Source organism: Abrus precatorius, unplaced genomic scaffold (assembly GCF_003935025.1).
Source record: "Abrus precatorius isolate BTA unplaced genomic scaffold, Abrus_2018 Scaffold7, whole genome shotgun sequence".
NCBI classification, from domain to species: Eukaryota; Viridiplantae; Streptophyta; class Magnoliopsida; order Fabales; family Fabaceae; genus Abrus; species Abrus precatorius.
Genome location: NW_020874417.1, coordinates 33,184,971 through 33,197,274, shown reverse-complemented (window position 1 = coordinate 33,197,274; position 12,304 = coordinate 33,184,971). Strand labels below are relative to the sequence as shown.

At 28.7% G+C, this 12,304-nt stretch overlaps 2 protein-coding genes across 3 annotated transcripts; one reads left to right on the top strand and one right to left on the bottom strand.

Moving 5' to 3' along the window:
* Nucleotides 1-1,381: 1,381 nt before the first annotated feature.
* LOC113871268 (perakine reductase-like) lies at nt 1,382-4,353 on the bottom strand. The gene is made up of 7 exons (XM_027508253.1): nt 4,180-4,353; nt 3,501-3,671; nt 2,893-3,096; nt 2,617-2,789; nt 2,364-2,460; nt 1,988-2,141; nt 1,382-1,674 (listed from the first exon to the last, which is right to left on the bottom strand). The coding sequence occupies exons 1-7, from the start codon at nt 4,240-4,242 to the stop codon at nt 1,499-1,501; spliced, it is 1,038 nt and encodes a 345-aa protein (XP_027364054.1). The 5' UTR covers nt 4,243-4,353; the 3' UTR covers nt 1,382-1,498.
* A 3,152-nt stretch (nt 4,354-7,505) lies between these two features.
* LOC113871269 (transmembrane emp24 domain-containing protein p24beta3) lies at nt 7,506-10,976 on the top strand. Of its 2 annotated transcripts, none has more exons than XM_027508254.1 (4): nt 7,506-7,911; nt 9,146-9,332; nt 9,538-9,645; nt 10,569-10,976. In XM_027508254.1, exons 1-4 carry the CDS (start codon nt 7,708-7,710, stop codon nt 10,700-10,702), a joined length of 633 nt encoding a protein of 210 aa, XP_027364055.1. In that variant the 5' UTR covers nt 7,506-7,707; the 3' UTR covers nt 10,703-10,976. The 2 variants fall into 2 exon arrangements, with proteins under 2 accessions (XP_027364055.1, XP_027364056.1); XM_027508255.1 differs by having other exon boundaries at nt 7,514-7,911; nt 9,538-9,649; nt 10,569-10,704.
* Nucleotides 10,977-12,304: the final 1,328 nt, after the last annotated feature.

The window sequence follows — 12,304 nt, the reverse complement described above, 5'->3', positions numbered from 1 at the left end:
GGATATTTTGGTTCCACGTCATGTGTATGTTGGTACTAAAGGTCATTGGTTCACGTGGGTTCACTTGTCCTCACATAGTAAAAGCAAGAGACGTGGCTCCCATGAGGACCAAAGACACCCTTTGGTGAATGTGAGGTTTTAGAATGGTTGGAGTGTGGAACTTGCAGGACTACAATTATTATTTTTACTGCTTCTTAGTTTGATAAGACTGGAACATTCTACACACATCTAGACAATTGGTGGCTCCGAATGATCCTTAATTAACCGATAAACTTTAACTCTCCTTAAAACAATGTTTTTGCTCTAACCAAAATGCTTTGTATCCAAAGCATAATAGCTGGGGTTGCAAGCGTAATTTTTTGAACGCTTCTTGCAATTAAGATCACATGCCTTACTTCTAAGAATCGACTTCAAATTTGTGTACGAAGTATAATATAGCTTAGTTTGTAGGATTTATCCTGGTTCGCTGTGTATATTATTATTGAATTATACATTATTATATATTAAAAGAATTTGGCTTCATAAATTATTATTATTATCATAGAACTCTCAAAGAGTAGAAAGATTTTTTGTGATTATCAATGTAAATAAGAGGGTTGCAAATTAATCCCACAAAACAAAATACTGCTGCAAAATGTTTAATCAGATATAACATTTAAAAATAGTTTTTTAAGAAGCAAAAGAGATTTTTAGACACTTTCTGGTGCATAATTGTTAATTTGTGATTAGAATTGCTTGTATTATACTAATTCTTTAGTTTCTAAGGTAAATAACATTTTTTTATATAATAAATATATTTTTTCTAATAAATATGTTTTGGTGTTTGTTTTCTTAAAAACAATATTTTTATTTGATTAACTAAACAGACGGGATAGCTACTAATTAATACCGCAAAAGTATTAAAATTTTGAAAAAAGTAGGTTATATATATATATATATATATATATATATATATATATATATATATAATCTGTAACCAGTATTTTAAACCGTTATGAAAATAAATCTGATATAAAGCCCAGAATAGTAAATAAATAAATAAAGCTGCTCTCTCTCTCTCTCTCTCTTTTTTTTTTTTTACATATATGAGAAAAAATTCAAATTACTAAAATATGAGATTTAAAAATACAAAAATATAAAAAAAAAATTCAAAAACTAGCCGTGACAATTTTTGACATAAAATTATTGCTTATTTTTAATTTTTAATTTTTTTAAAAACTCGTCCTTAACAAATTTAGATACTTTATAATTTTATCTGTTTCATTTTTAAATTTTTGCACATAATCTAAAGGTAATGTTTGAACCCTATATTTTCTTAAAAATACCATATTTTAGTATATAAATATCATATATAAAAAAACAATCCGCTTTTATTTTTTCCATTTCTCAGTCTTTTTTCTCTAGGAGAATCGCAGTGGTTATTTTACTGTGATAAGCATGATGGTCGAACACAAACACAACATTGTTTCATTATAGACTTGCACGGTTCTTCTCACAATTACTTTGGGGGTGTAGTTGCAAACTTCCAAGTATAGTTTGATAAAGTATCATATTCTCGTTTCCCAGCAACTTCATAAACAGGAACTGCTTCAGAAATTTCCCTCAAATCTTCATCTGTAAGCTTCACGATCAGAGATCCCATGTTGTTTTCAAAGTTCCTTAGTTTAGTAGTCCCTGTGATATAAAAAAAAATATATAAGATATGATAACACTTGGTCAATAGAAGTAATTTATATATTCTCATGTTTGCAATAACTACACATTTTATGGACAAAATTTAAGTACTATGAATGAACAAATGCACATTAATGTCATGCTTTTCATTTCTTCATATGGTGATTTTCATGAGAAATTGAGAAAAATAAATTGGCAGAATTTGTTAAGCATTTGATATAGAAACACAAGAATTAACAGTAGAAGCAGATAGTAAGCAACTCATCAAATATGTTGAACACATAAGTCTTCCTAAATGTAACAAAGACACTACCAGGGATAGGGATTATGTCATTTCCCTGATGTAGAAGCCAAGCTAAGGCTAATTGAGAAGGAGTGCATGCATGCTTAGAAGCCAAGTCATCAAGTCGTTTATAGAATAGTTTGTTCTTCTCCAAATTTTCTCCACTGAACCTCGGATGCATAGCCTGATACAGAAACAAGAAGAAATCTCAATAGACAATAGCTGCAGGAATAGAATTAAGACTGATATTTATGGCACTTTCCCGCAGAAGAGATCCGTTCCAACTCCAACATAGTTCAAAGTTCAAACCACCCTTGCCAATGTTATTTTGACTATCATAATAGGGAAAAGCTACAACATCATGCAAACTTGAAACTGTGTTACTTGTTTGTTAATAGCTTCATACCAGCAAGCTCTGACTAGGCAAGTTCTCAACCACTGCCTTTCCAGCAAAGAATCCACGACCAAGAGGGCTATATGCCACTATTCCAATTCCCAGTTCTCTGCAATTACATAATACTAGTTATATAATAACAATATTTTTCTGATAATCTAAGTTAAAATCATGCATGAAATAGCTAGAAAACATATCAAACTATAAGTTCGAGTATAACTGCGACAATATAGATATGAGATAATATTTCTATTTAATTAAATACCTGCAAAGTGGAATTATTTCTTCTTCAATGTCACGGGTCCATAAGGAATACTCCATTTGCAAGGCAGTAATGGGATGAACAGCATGTGCTCTCCTTATAGTGTCAGCATTAGCCTCTGACAACCCAATATATTTTATCTTTCCTTCATTTACCAGCTGTTTGAGCTCTCCCATCTTCCATACAAAGGTCCATATTAAAGCACTTAATCATCTATAGTTTAGAAATTTTGAAATGATATGCATAACTAACAACAGAGAAAAACCATTCAATGCTTACGGTGTCTTCAATTGGCACTGAAGTGTCAACTCGATGTTGATAGTATAAATCAATATATTGGACATTAAGCCGCTTAAGACTAGCTTCACAGCACACCCGCACGTATTCAGGGGTACCTTTTATCTCAAAAACCATCCCACCAGAATTAACAACACCAAATTTTGTAGCCAGTTGAACTTTTTCTCGTGGAAGTTGTTTTAAAGCCTAATAACAGAAGAAAAAACATCTGTTACTATATTAAATTTACATTTTCCACGAGTTTGTTTTACTCCACCAGGTGATTGCCTAAACAAGCTTATAAATAATGCTAACCGTGGAAAGCTTTTATTACAAAATGTTATTAATGCATATGATTTTAAATGTAATCTATCATGATTTCTATTGAAAACTTTTCACTTTTGATTCCTTAATCAATGCTTTTTATATTTATGTCATGTTATAATGAAATTTGTGAGACATAAGTCAAGCCATTTGTCATATCTAAAGAGTGATCTATTTGTGAACCAGTTGTTAACACGTGATAAAATTATTACAATTTGCGACTAATGCACATTGATTATGAATTAAAATTGAAAAATATCATTTAGTTGTATAACATGTTACCTTACCTTACCAACCATGATTTCATTATCATGATTATGACCATAAAGATCCGATGTATCAAAGAAGGTAACACCCTTATGGAATACTTCCTTAATTATTGAACATCCTTCATCATGCGAGAGGGGGGCATTATAAATTCCAGATAATCCTCCACATCCAAAGCCCAACCTAGAAACCTGAATTCCACAAATGAAATATATACAGCAGGTTCTTATCTTATCACAGATATCCAATCCACATGTACAATTAACATCAAATTTCTGCTCTCTCTCTTCATTCCTGTTTCGAACTGAATACTGTTTGGCTTGAGGTAAGTATTCCGCACCAACAAGTCAATCGGTGAACCAGCAATTAACAAAAAATTTGAGCATTTATTTAAATTTTATTTTCACAAATCACAATTCATATCCAATGTAAGCCTTAGAAATAGAATCATGTAATTTTTTCTTTGATCAAACTAATTTCTTTAGGTTGATGACAATAAGCACAGATATCCTTCCTTCAACCAAGTGGTCAACTGCAGGGATTGATAAAAACTAGCATATGATAGCAATTGATGGTACTGAAAAAAGGGTTTAATGTCATCTTTGTTCCTCTTAACAACAAAACTGGAAGATGAGTTGGTAAACAAGTAGGATGAAAAACACCCACGTGAAAATATTAGTATTGGGGGTTGAAGATCACCTCTAAGCCTTGGGTACCCAGTTTCACTCTTGGGACTAGCATCTGGCTCTCCCCTTTCTCCATTTTTCAACGCTTGTTCTGTTCACTCCTTTGATGCAAAGGAGAAGACTTTATTGACACAGAAAAGCAAGACCAGATTAAGAAATACGCTGAAACCATGAAATATTCCTGTCAGTTGTCAAAGTGGAGTGTACCACCCTGTCACACACTACCCAAACAACTTTTCGGTGTAGAATTAGAGAACGACAAAATTAATTATTGATTTATTTTATATTATTTTTATAATTATGAATATTAAATTTAATATATATAAATAGGTTATTTAAATTTTAATATTTTAAAAATATATCATCGTTACAATAAAATAACACCATAAAATATATATTAATTTCGTTTTTATATAAATTTTATAAAATTAATTATTTAATACAAAATTTAAAATTAATTATTGAATTAATTTATTTTTTATTTTATAAAAAATTATTAAATAATATAAATATCTAAATTTAACATTTGATTAACTTTTTTATAAATATCTAAATTTAACATTTGATTAACTTTTTTATAAATATATTTTTTAAAATTATTTATTAAAATATAATTTTTTTAAAACAAATTTTTTGATTGGAACGCCTTGAGACACTTTATCACTGATTTGGTCACTTGCAGGGACAATTTTTTTTTCCATCACCTAATAAAATTAAAACTATCTCAAAATACAATTCACCGGAGAGTTTTATTAGTAAAATAAAAAATATTTTTTTTATCTTTATAATTAACACTTATTTACAAAATAATTTTTATACTTAAAAATATTTTTATATTTATTGTTTATATTTTAATCTTTATTGTTAACTAGTTAATCATGTTATAATAATAAAGTTTAAAGTGTAATAAAATACTTAATATATAAACTAAAACATAATTTATTTTAAGTGTAAAAACTGATTTGTAGATAAATATTAATTATAGAGATTAAATACATATTTTAATTAAAAATAAAAAAAATTAATAAATTTGTCGAAAAAATTAAAAATGAATTATCAAATAAAAAATCTTAAAATTTGAAAATAATAAAAATTCATATATTTAAGTCAAAAATTATTTATAATTTAAGATTATATATATTTATTGATAAAAATTATTGATTTAATAAATACATAAATTAATGAAATAATAATAAGTACAGTTAATAAAATATTAAGAATATTTTTATTATGATTAAAAAATTATCTAGACATATTTAATCTTTTTGAGACAATATAATATATAAAAAAAAAACTAAATATACCTAAATATTTTGTTTGTCTAATTGATAGAGAAAGTAACAAAAACTGACTAAATAATATTTTGAATTGATATAATAAAATTTATTTATTTACATTATAACAAAAAATTATAAATTCATTTATGTAATGAAATAATTTTTTTAAAATATTGAATAATAGTGTAATTTTACATTTTATTAGTTAAAAATGAAGTGTTATGAAAAAATAATTAAATTATAATAAAAAATTAACTACTTTTAGTGTATTATATTATTTTAAAATTATGATTAATTAAAACACGTAATTAGTTCGATACGTTTATAAATTAATTTTTATATTTTAAAAAAAATTCACATTTCACTTTTTATATTTAAAAAAACTTGCATGTTAGTTTCTGTGTAAGGAATAAAAGTATTGCCATGGAGAGACTGCCTTGGCTGACAAAGTTCATTCAATGCATACTAAAACTAAGAATCAATATTTTTTTTATCTACTTGTTAAATGCGCCACACTTTCTTGGCACAGTTAAAAAACAATTTAATCAAATATAATTATATTTTTTAAAATATAATTATTATTAAGAACACTGAAGTATAATTATTTTAAAGTGCTAAAAATTAATGTTCTTTTAATAGGGCAAGATTAACGTATTCTGTTGCACGACACAAAATAAGATAAAAATATCTTATTTAAAAGCTTTAAAATTATATGAATCATTGACTAAAATTAAATAGTTAAAAATAAAAAATGAGTTTAATTTATGAAAAAATATATTAATAATTTAACGTATATTTTTTTTATTTTTTTTATTTCATTCATTTTTGTTTGTTTGTAAATATTTGCAAGTAATAAATTTTTTTATGTAAAAAATATAAAAAATTATAAAACTTAAAATTTTGAAATTTAATTTTTTAAATTAAATAACTCTCAAAAAAGTTATATTAAATAGATATATAATTTATATAAATATAATTTTTTTATTAAAAGTTATATCATTTTGAAGTGTACACGTTAAGTATAATAACATTCAAAAATTTTTATTGTCTAAAAGAATTAATATAAAAAATATATTAATTTTTTTTTATTTTTTATATCAAAGAGAATTGATGTATAAAATATGTAAAATTAAAAAAAAACTTCTATATTTAAAAAACTGATATAGAAAGTAATATTATTTTAAAAATCTATTATTTACGTCAAACAGTCTTCATTAATTGTGACTGTGATAGTTAAAAAAAAAAAAAAAGATATATGATAAAAGATATTATATTTTTTTACTTTCTATCCTTTCTAACAGAATCTTTGAATAATATAAATTATTAACTTTTTAAGTATTTTATGCTTATAATATAATATTAAAAATTAATGTTTCTTTTTTACTTTCCATTTGTTTCTAACGACTTTTTATCTTTTTAACAATTCATACTTAATGGCAAAGTTTGAATAATATGATTTATTAATTTTTTAAGTACTCTATGCTTACACTATAATATTAAGAATCATGTAATTTTATGCTTACAAATGAATAAATTAATAACCATAAAAATAAGATCAGAATTTCTAAGTCACATATCCACAACCACAGTCAATAATATAGATATTTTTTATCTTATATAGGTAAGAATTAATATAAATTATTCATCTAATTTTTATTTTATTTTTTTCAGTTTCAATTCTACTCATTGATTTATTACAAAATTAAATTATTTATTTTAAATGATTTACAGTTTTTATTAAAAAATATTACTTTTCTAATTTTTTTACTTTTTTTCCCTAACAATCATATATACTGTGGTTAACTTTACTTATTTTAAGTTTTATATTTCAAATTTTTTATTGAATTATATATCTTGTATTTAATATATTTTGTGGATTGTATTTAAATTAACTATTGATGAAATTTTTTTTATCGTTTATTATTCTTTAAATTTTATATTTAATATTTTCTGTTTCAGTGTTGCAAACAGCTAAGACCAACTCTGTTTTCTGATTGGCTGGTGCACGTTGTTGGCTCTATCTACCTTTCACACGTAAGCTCAACTAAACGACACCTCCATCAGAGCCTTGCGACCTTCACCACGTGCCGTTTTGTTGCACTGCACTCGCAAAGACGAGAAACGGAGTAAAGGATCAATTTTTGGGGAAGAAGTGAGAGGGTTGAAGAGATCTGGGAAGCGTTTCTCACTTGCAGTTGCTCACAATCACAATTCATCGTAATTTCGTTTCATCATAAAACCCCCAAAAATAAAAAGGGGGCAAAATGAGAAGCGCCAAGATGTGGACGATTTTCATGTGTCTGGTTCTCAGCTTCTTCGCTCGCATTCAATCGCTCTCCGTCACGGTGAATGACGTCGAGTGCGTCTACGAATACGTGCTATACGAGGGTGACACCGTTTCGGGAAACTTCGTTGTCGTCGACCATGACATTTTCTGGAGCTCCGATCACCCCGGCATTGATTTCACGGTGAGTGCAATCTCAATTTTCAATCACCTCCATGATCTAATCATTGACTTACCCAGTTACTAATTGGTTAAATTATCAAATTAGGGTTTATATATATATATATATATATTTATTTATTTATTTTTTCTAATATCGGCATGTTTACTAAAGATAGAAATCGGAATCTGGAACTCATTCTCCATACTCCTTTTGAAGAATCTGTTTGCAAATTGAATGGCAACCTTATAGATTTAGGAGGCGTTTGAAGAGCTTAGGGTGAAAATAATCCATGACTATGAGCACTTTTTAACTTATTCTTATAAATTTTTTAATCTAATTTATGACATAAGCCTTCATGTGATAAGATTTTATTGAATAAATGTTTAATTAAGTTGTTTACCCAAATGCACCCTGATTATCCGATCTCCAGCAGTTTACACTTTTGTTTACTACGGAGTGCAGCTTGAGGCCTGACTATATTGTTATAAACCGTGGGAGACTTGTTCGTTATAAGCCTTCTGCATGAAAGTGGGTTTGTTATGAGTCCCTCTTTAATTAGAAAAAATAAATAGTGCTTGCTATGGTAACCGTAAACTCGAGAGGGTCTTCAATACCTTTTTTTTTAACTAAATCACAATCCCCATTATCTATTAGTATAAAAGTAACGGTGACGATTGTTTCACGTGTAAAAGAGGGTAACAGACTCTCTCATTTATAAAGGGTGTCATAGATTTTACCAAAAAATATTCAGTGTGTTACTTAAGTTATGGGATTTTCTCACCTAATGGATTAGGTTTTTGGGTTGGACTCTTCTCATGTGCTTAGATCATAACTTTAGACTACTCTATAATAATGTACCCAATACTGATAGGTGAAAGCAGCCGCCAATATAAGGGAAAAGGGTTACCATTGGATTAGTTTCGATAGAGTAAAAGCTGGTGTGGACGTTGGCTCTTAAAAGGGTGGCAACGGTATGAGTTCCTCATTGAGTAAAATAAGATGCTCAATATGGTACTAAGTTATGGAGCTCTCCGATCCGATCTAATAGACTAGTTTTTAGGTTGGACTCTCCTAATGTGCCAAAATAGAACAGGGTTTTATGTAAAAACGATGTGTGCTAGTAATTATTATAGGAAACACATGGAGCCATCTATGGTTACTGATTTGTGAATCCATTGTGGCGGAGCAGTCCCTTGCTGTCAAAATGAGACCCACCCAGAATTGCATATTGTTTTAATTTTGGAGTTATTTGCAGGTGACATCTCCTGGTGGAAATACTGTCCAGAATATCAAGGGGACCTCTGGCGACAAGTTCACCTTTAAAGCCCCAACACATGGAATGTATAAATTTTGTTTTCATAACCCATACTCAACGCCTGAGACTGTTTCTTTCTACATCCATGTTGGTCATATTCCCTCTGAGCATGACCTTGCCAAAGATGGTATGTTCTCTGTGTAAGCTGGTTTTCTTAGTAGATTCTACTATCCTATTGCAGTGTTACGTCATTTATATGTTTAGGTTTTAAACAGTACAGTCATTAATTATTTACCTGAGGTACTTCTTGATGTTTGTGAAGAATGATCCAAGTGTTTCTTTTCTTTACTATTTATTGGTTCTCGGGGCTTCCTAACTTTGATGATTTGCAGAGCATTTGGACCCCATTAATGTAAAAATTGCTGAGCTCAGAGAAGCACTAGAGTCTGTTACAGCTGAACAAAAGTACTTGAGAGCTCGTGATGCAAGACATCGACATAGTAAGTAGTTTTCTTTCCTACGAGCTTGCACTGTTCTCTACTTGTAGGAATTTGATTGTGATAGTCATGATATTATTCTTGCAACCATGTATGCATTTGTAGATTTACTTTTCTTTCTTGAGATTAGTAGCGAATGTAGCAAAACGGGAGAAAAACTCTTTTTGAGTTTATGTATTTAAATTGTATAGTGCTAGAGGTTTCCGCTAAAGTGAGACCTACACGTGGACTTCAAGATCTCCTGAGATTTTTGGCCATTAAAAAGTTCTTTGTGCGTTTTCATATCTGAAAAGTATGAGACCTATAAATGGCATAGCAAGAAGCTGCCCCAGGAGGCTTCTGTGATAGCTAACATCCCTTCTGCCAGAAAGGGCTATTCCTGTTTGTTACAGCCGTAGTAAGTTAATAACAAAATAGATAGAAACATTACATTCTTGGTACTTGGTTTCATATTTTGGAAATAATCTGTTTCCCCATTAAGGTAGAACAGTTTATGCATTCTAGGATATAAGAACCGGTTAGTTTGTTGTTCAAGATTCGGTGCAGTGAAAATTGGATGCAGTCCATGCAGTCAGTAAATTGGAGTCTTCGGATGAAAATTGAATGGGTGTCAGATTTTGATTTTTGCAAGTTGGATTCAAAACATGAACCTGGAATCTAGGCCATCTGATTTTTATCCAACAATTCTGACTTCTAACTGCAACAATATTGTTGACTAAGAATGTTCTAATTTCTGCATTGATAAACTGTTCAGTCATGATATCGGTTGACTATGCAATTATGATGCTGCTTTCACCTTCAAGAATAGTAAGCACTTGGGATGATATGTTTTTCTTATCAAAGACAAAGTAATGATATTGGTAAATAGGAACACAACAGCCACTACCTTAATCTTTCACTGACTCACTTCCTTTTGTTGTTTGTAGCGAATGAGAGCACACGTAAGCGTGTTATATTCTATACTGTGGGAGAGTACCTTCTGTTGGCTGGTGTTAGTGCACTGCAAGTCATATACATAAGGCGCCTTTTCAGCAAGTCAGTGGCCTACAACCGTGTTTGAGTCTCCTCTCTTATTTAGCGACAGTGTTAGGTTTACATATCTGTTCTGTTCTATTTTAAACCATATAATCCTTATCCAACACTTTTTTCAATTCAACATAGACGTGACTTTATTTTGATACCCAACATGATTTTTAAATTCCTTAGTTTCAATTTAAATGGATTGACAGAAATTAATAGAATCGTGTGGGGTGGGAGTCGATGCTTATACTACGATTCTTAAATAAAGCTTCTGTGAGTTCTTAAACGGTTGAAGTAAAATAAGATATTTTTGGTTAATCAAAACCCATACTGCTTCCTTTGACACGTTCTTCCAGCATTTGGCTCTATAAGCTGTGCATTTTACACGCAAAAAGTGAGAAACTCCAGCGGATACAAAATCTATAATTTTTTCTTAAAGTCAAAAAATATTAACTTTAGTTTTTAGGTGTTAAAAAATAATTTTAAAAAACGATGTAAATGAAAACGTTTCTCTAAGTAGATTTAGCCTTCAATTTTTTATAACTTTACAATTAAGGTTTTCCATTTTTTTATTCAAAATCTTATAATTCTTCTAAGTAAATTTGATCATTTAATTTTAAAAATATAAAGGCTTTTATTTATTAGAAAGAATTTGAGAGGTCAAAATTATGCACAATTTAAAATAAAAAGAATTAAAAGCGTATGTTTGTATATGTTGTTAAAATTCATTTTTATAGAAATTTGTCATTTAAATTATTTTTTCACTACACCAAATTGTATTTACTTGAGTATAAAGGCAGTGCACGAAAGGCTATGCCTTCGTTAATGGCAAGCGTTGCTGTTGAGCGAGGCAACTACGTAGAGGGTGCTTGGTGGATACTAAAAAGAAGATACAGAATTTGTTTGTTTCGGTTATTTTTTTAAATTATTTTTTCATTTTTTAAAAATTATTAAATTATTTAACTTTTTAAAAAGTTCAATTTTTCAAAGAAGTTTTTTATTTATTATTTTGAGAAAATTTTGAGCAATTTTTAAAAAATAAAATAATTTTTAAAATAAAAAGTGCTCTGCAGAATGGACACATGTTAAATTAAATATGGACACGTATTAAATTATAATAGGTTTATAAAAATAAGGTATTATACCTTATCAATTTTAATCTTTCAAGGTATCGCAGAATTTAGTTTATAATTAAATAACATATAACTTTTGCTTTTAAATAATTCTTTGATATATAAATTAATTTTTAAATTAAATAAACAGGCCATAATCCAGTTTTATCACATGATAAATTAAAAAATCTATTTAATTTGCATTATATAAATTTCTCTGTAACACTAATTTAATTTCCTATGCCCGTGCACTAAATAGAAATAAAAAAAAAAAGGTGAAGTCTCCTTTGTTGAAAATTCAAAAGAAACTGAATGAAAATAGCAAAAAAAAGAAACAATCGGTGGTTTAATTGGTTGATTTATCTTGATGCAACCAACCCTGATGCTCTGGATATGGGATCAAAATTGTGTCTTCCCCTTTCCTGTCTCATCGATCACAATTTGACATCTCAATTAATAATTTCATGTTACCTTCCACTCATCTTTCGTTAAGTTACGCTTTTCTCCATGTAAAATCGAATACTGCTCTT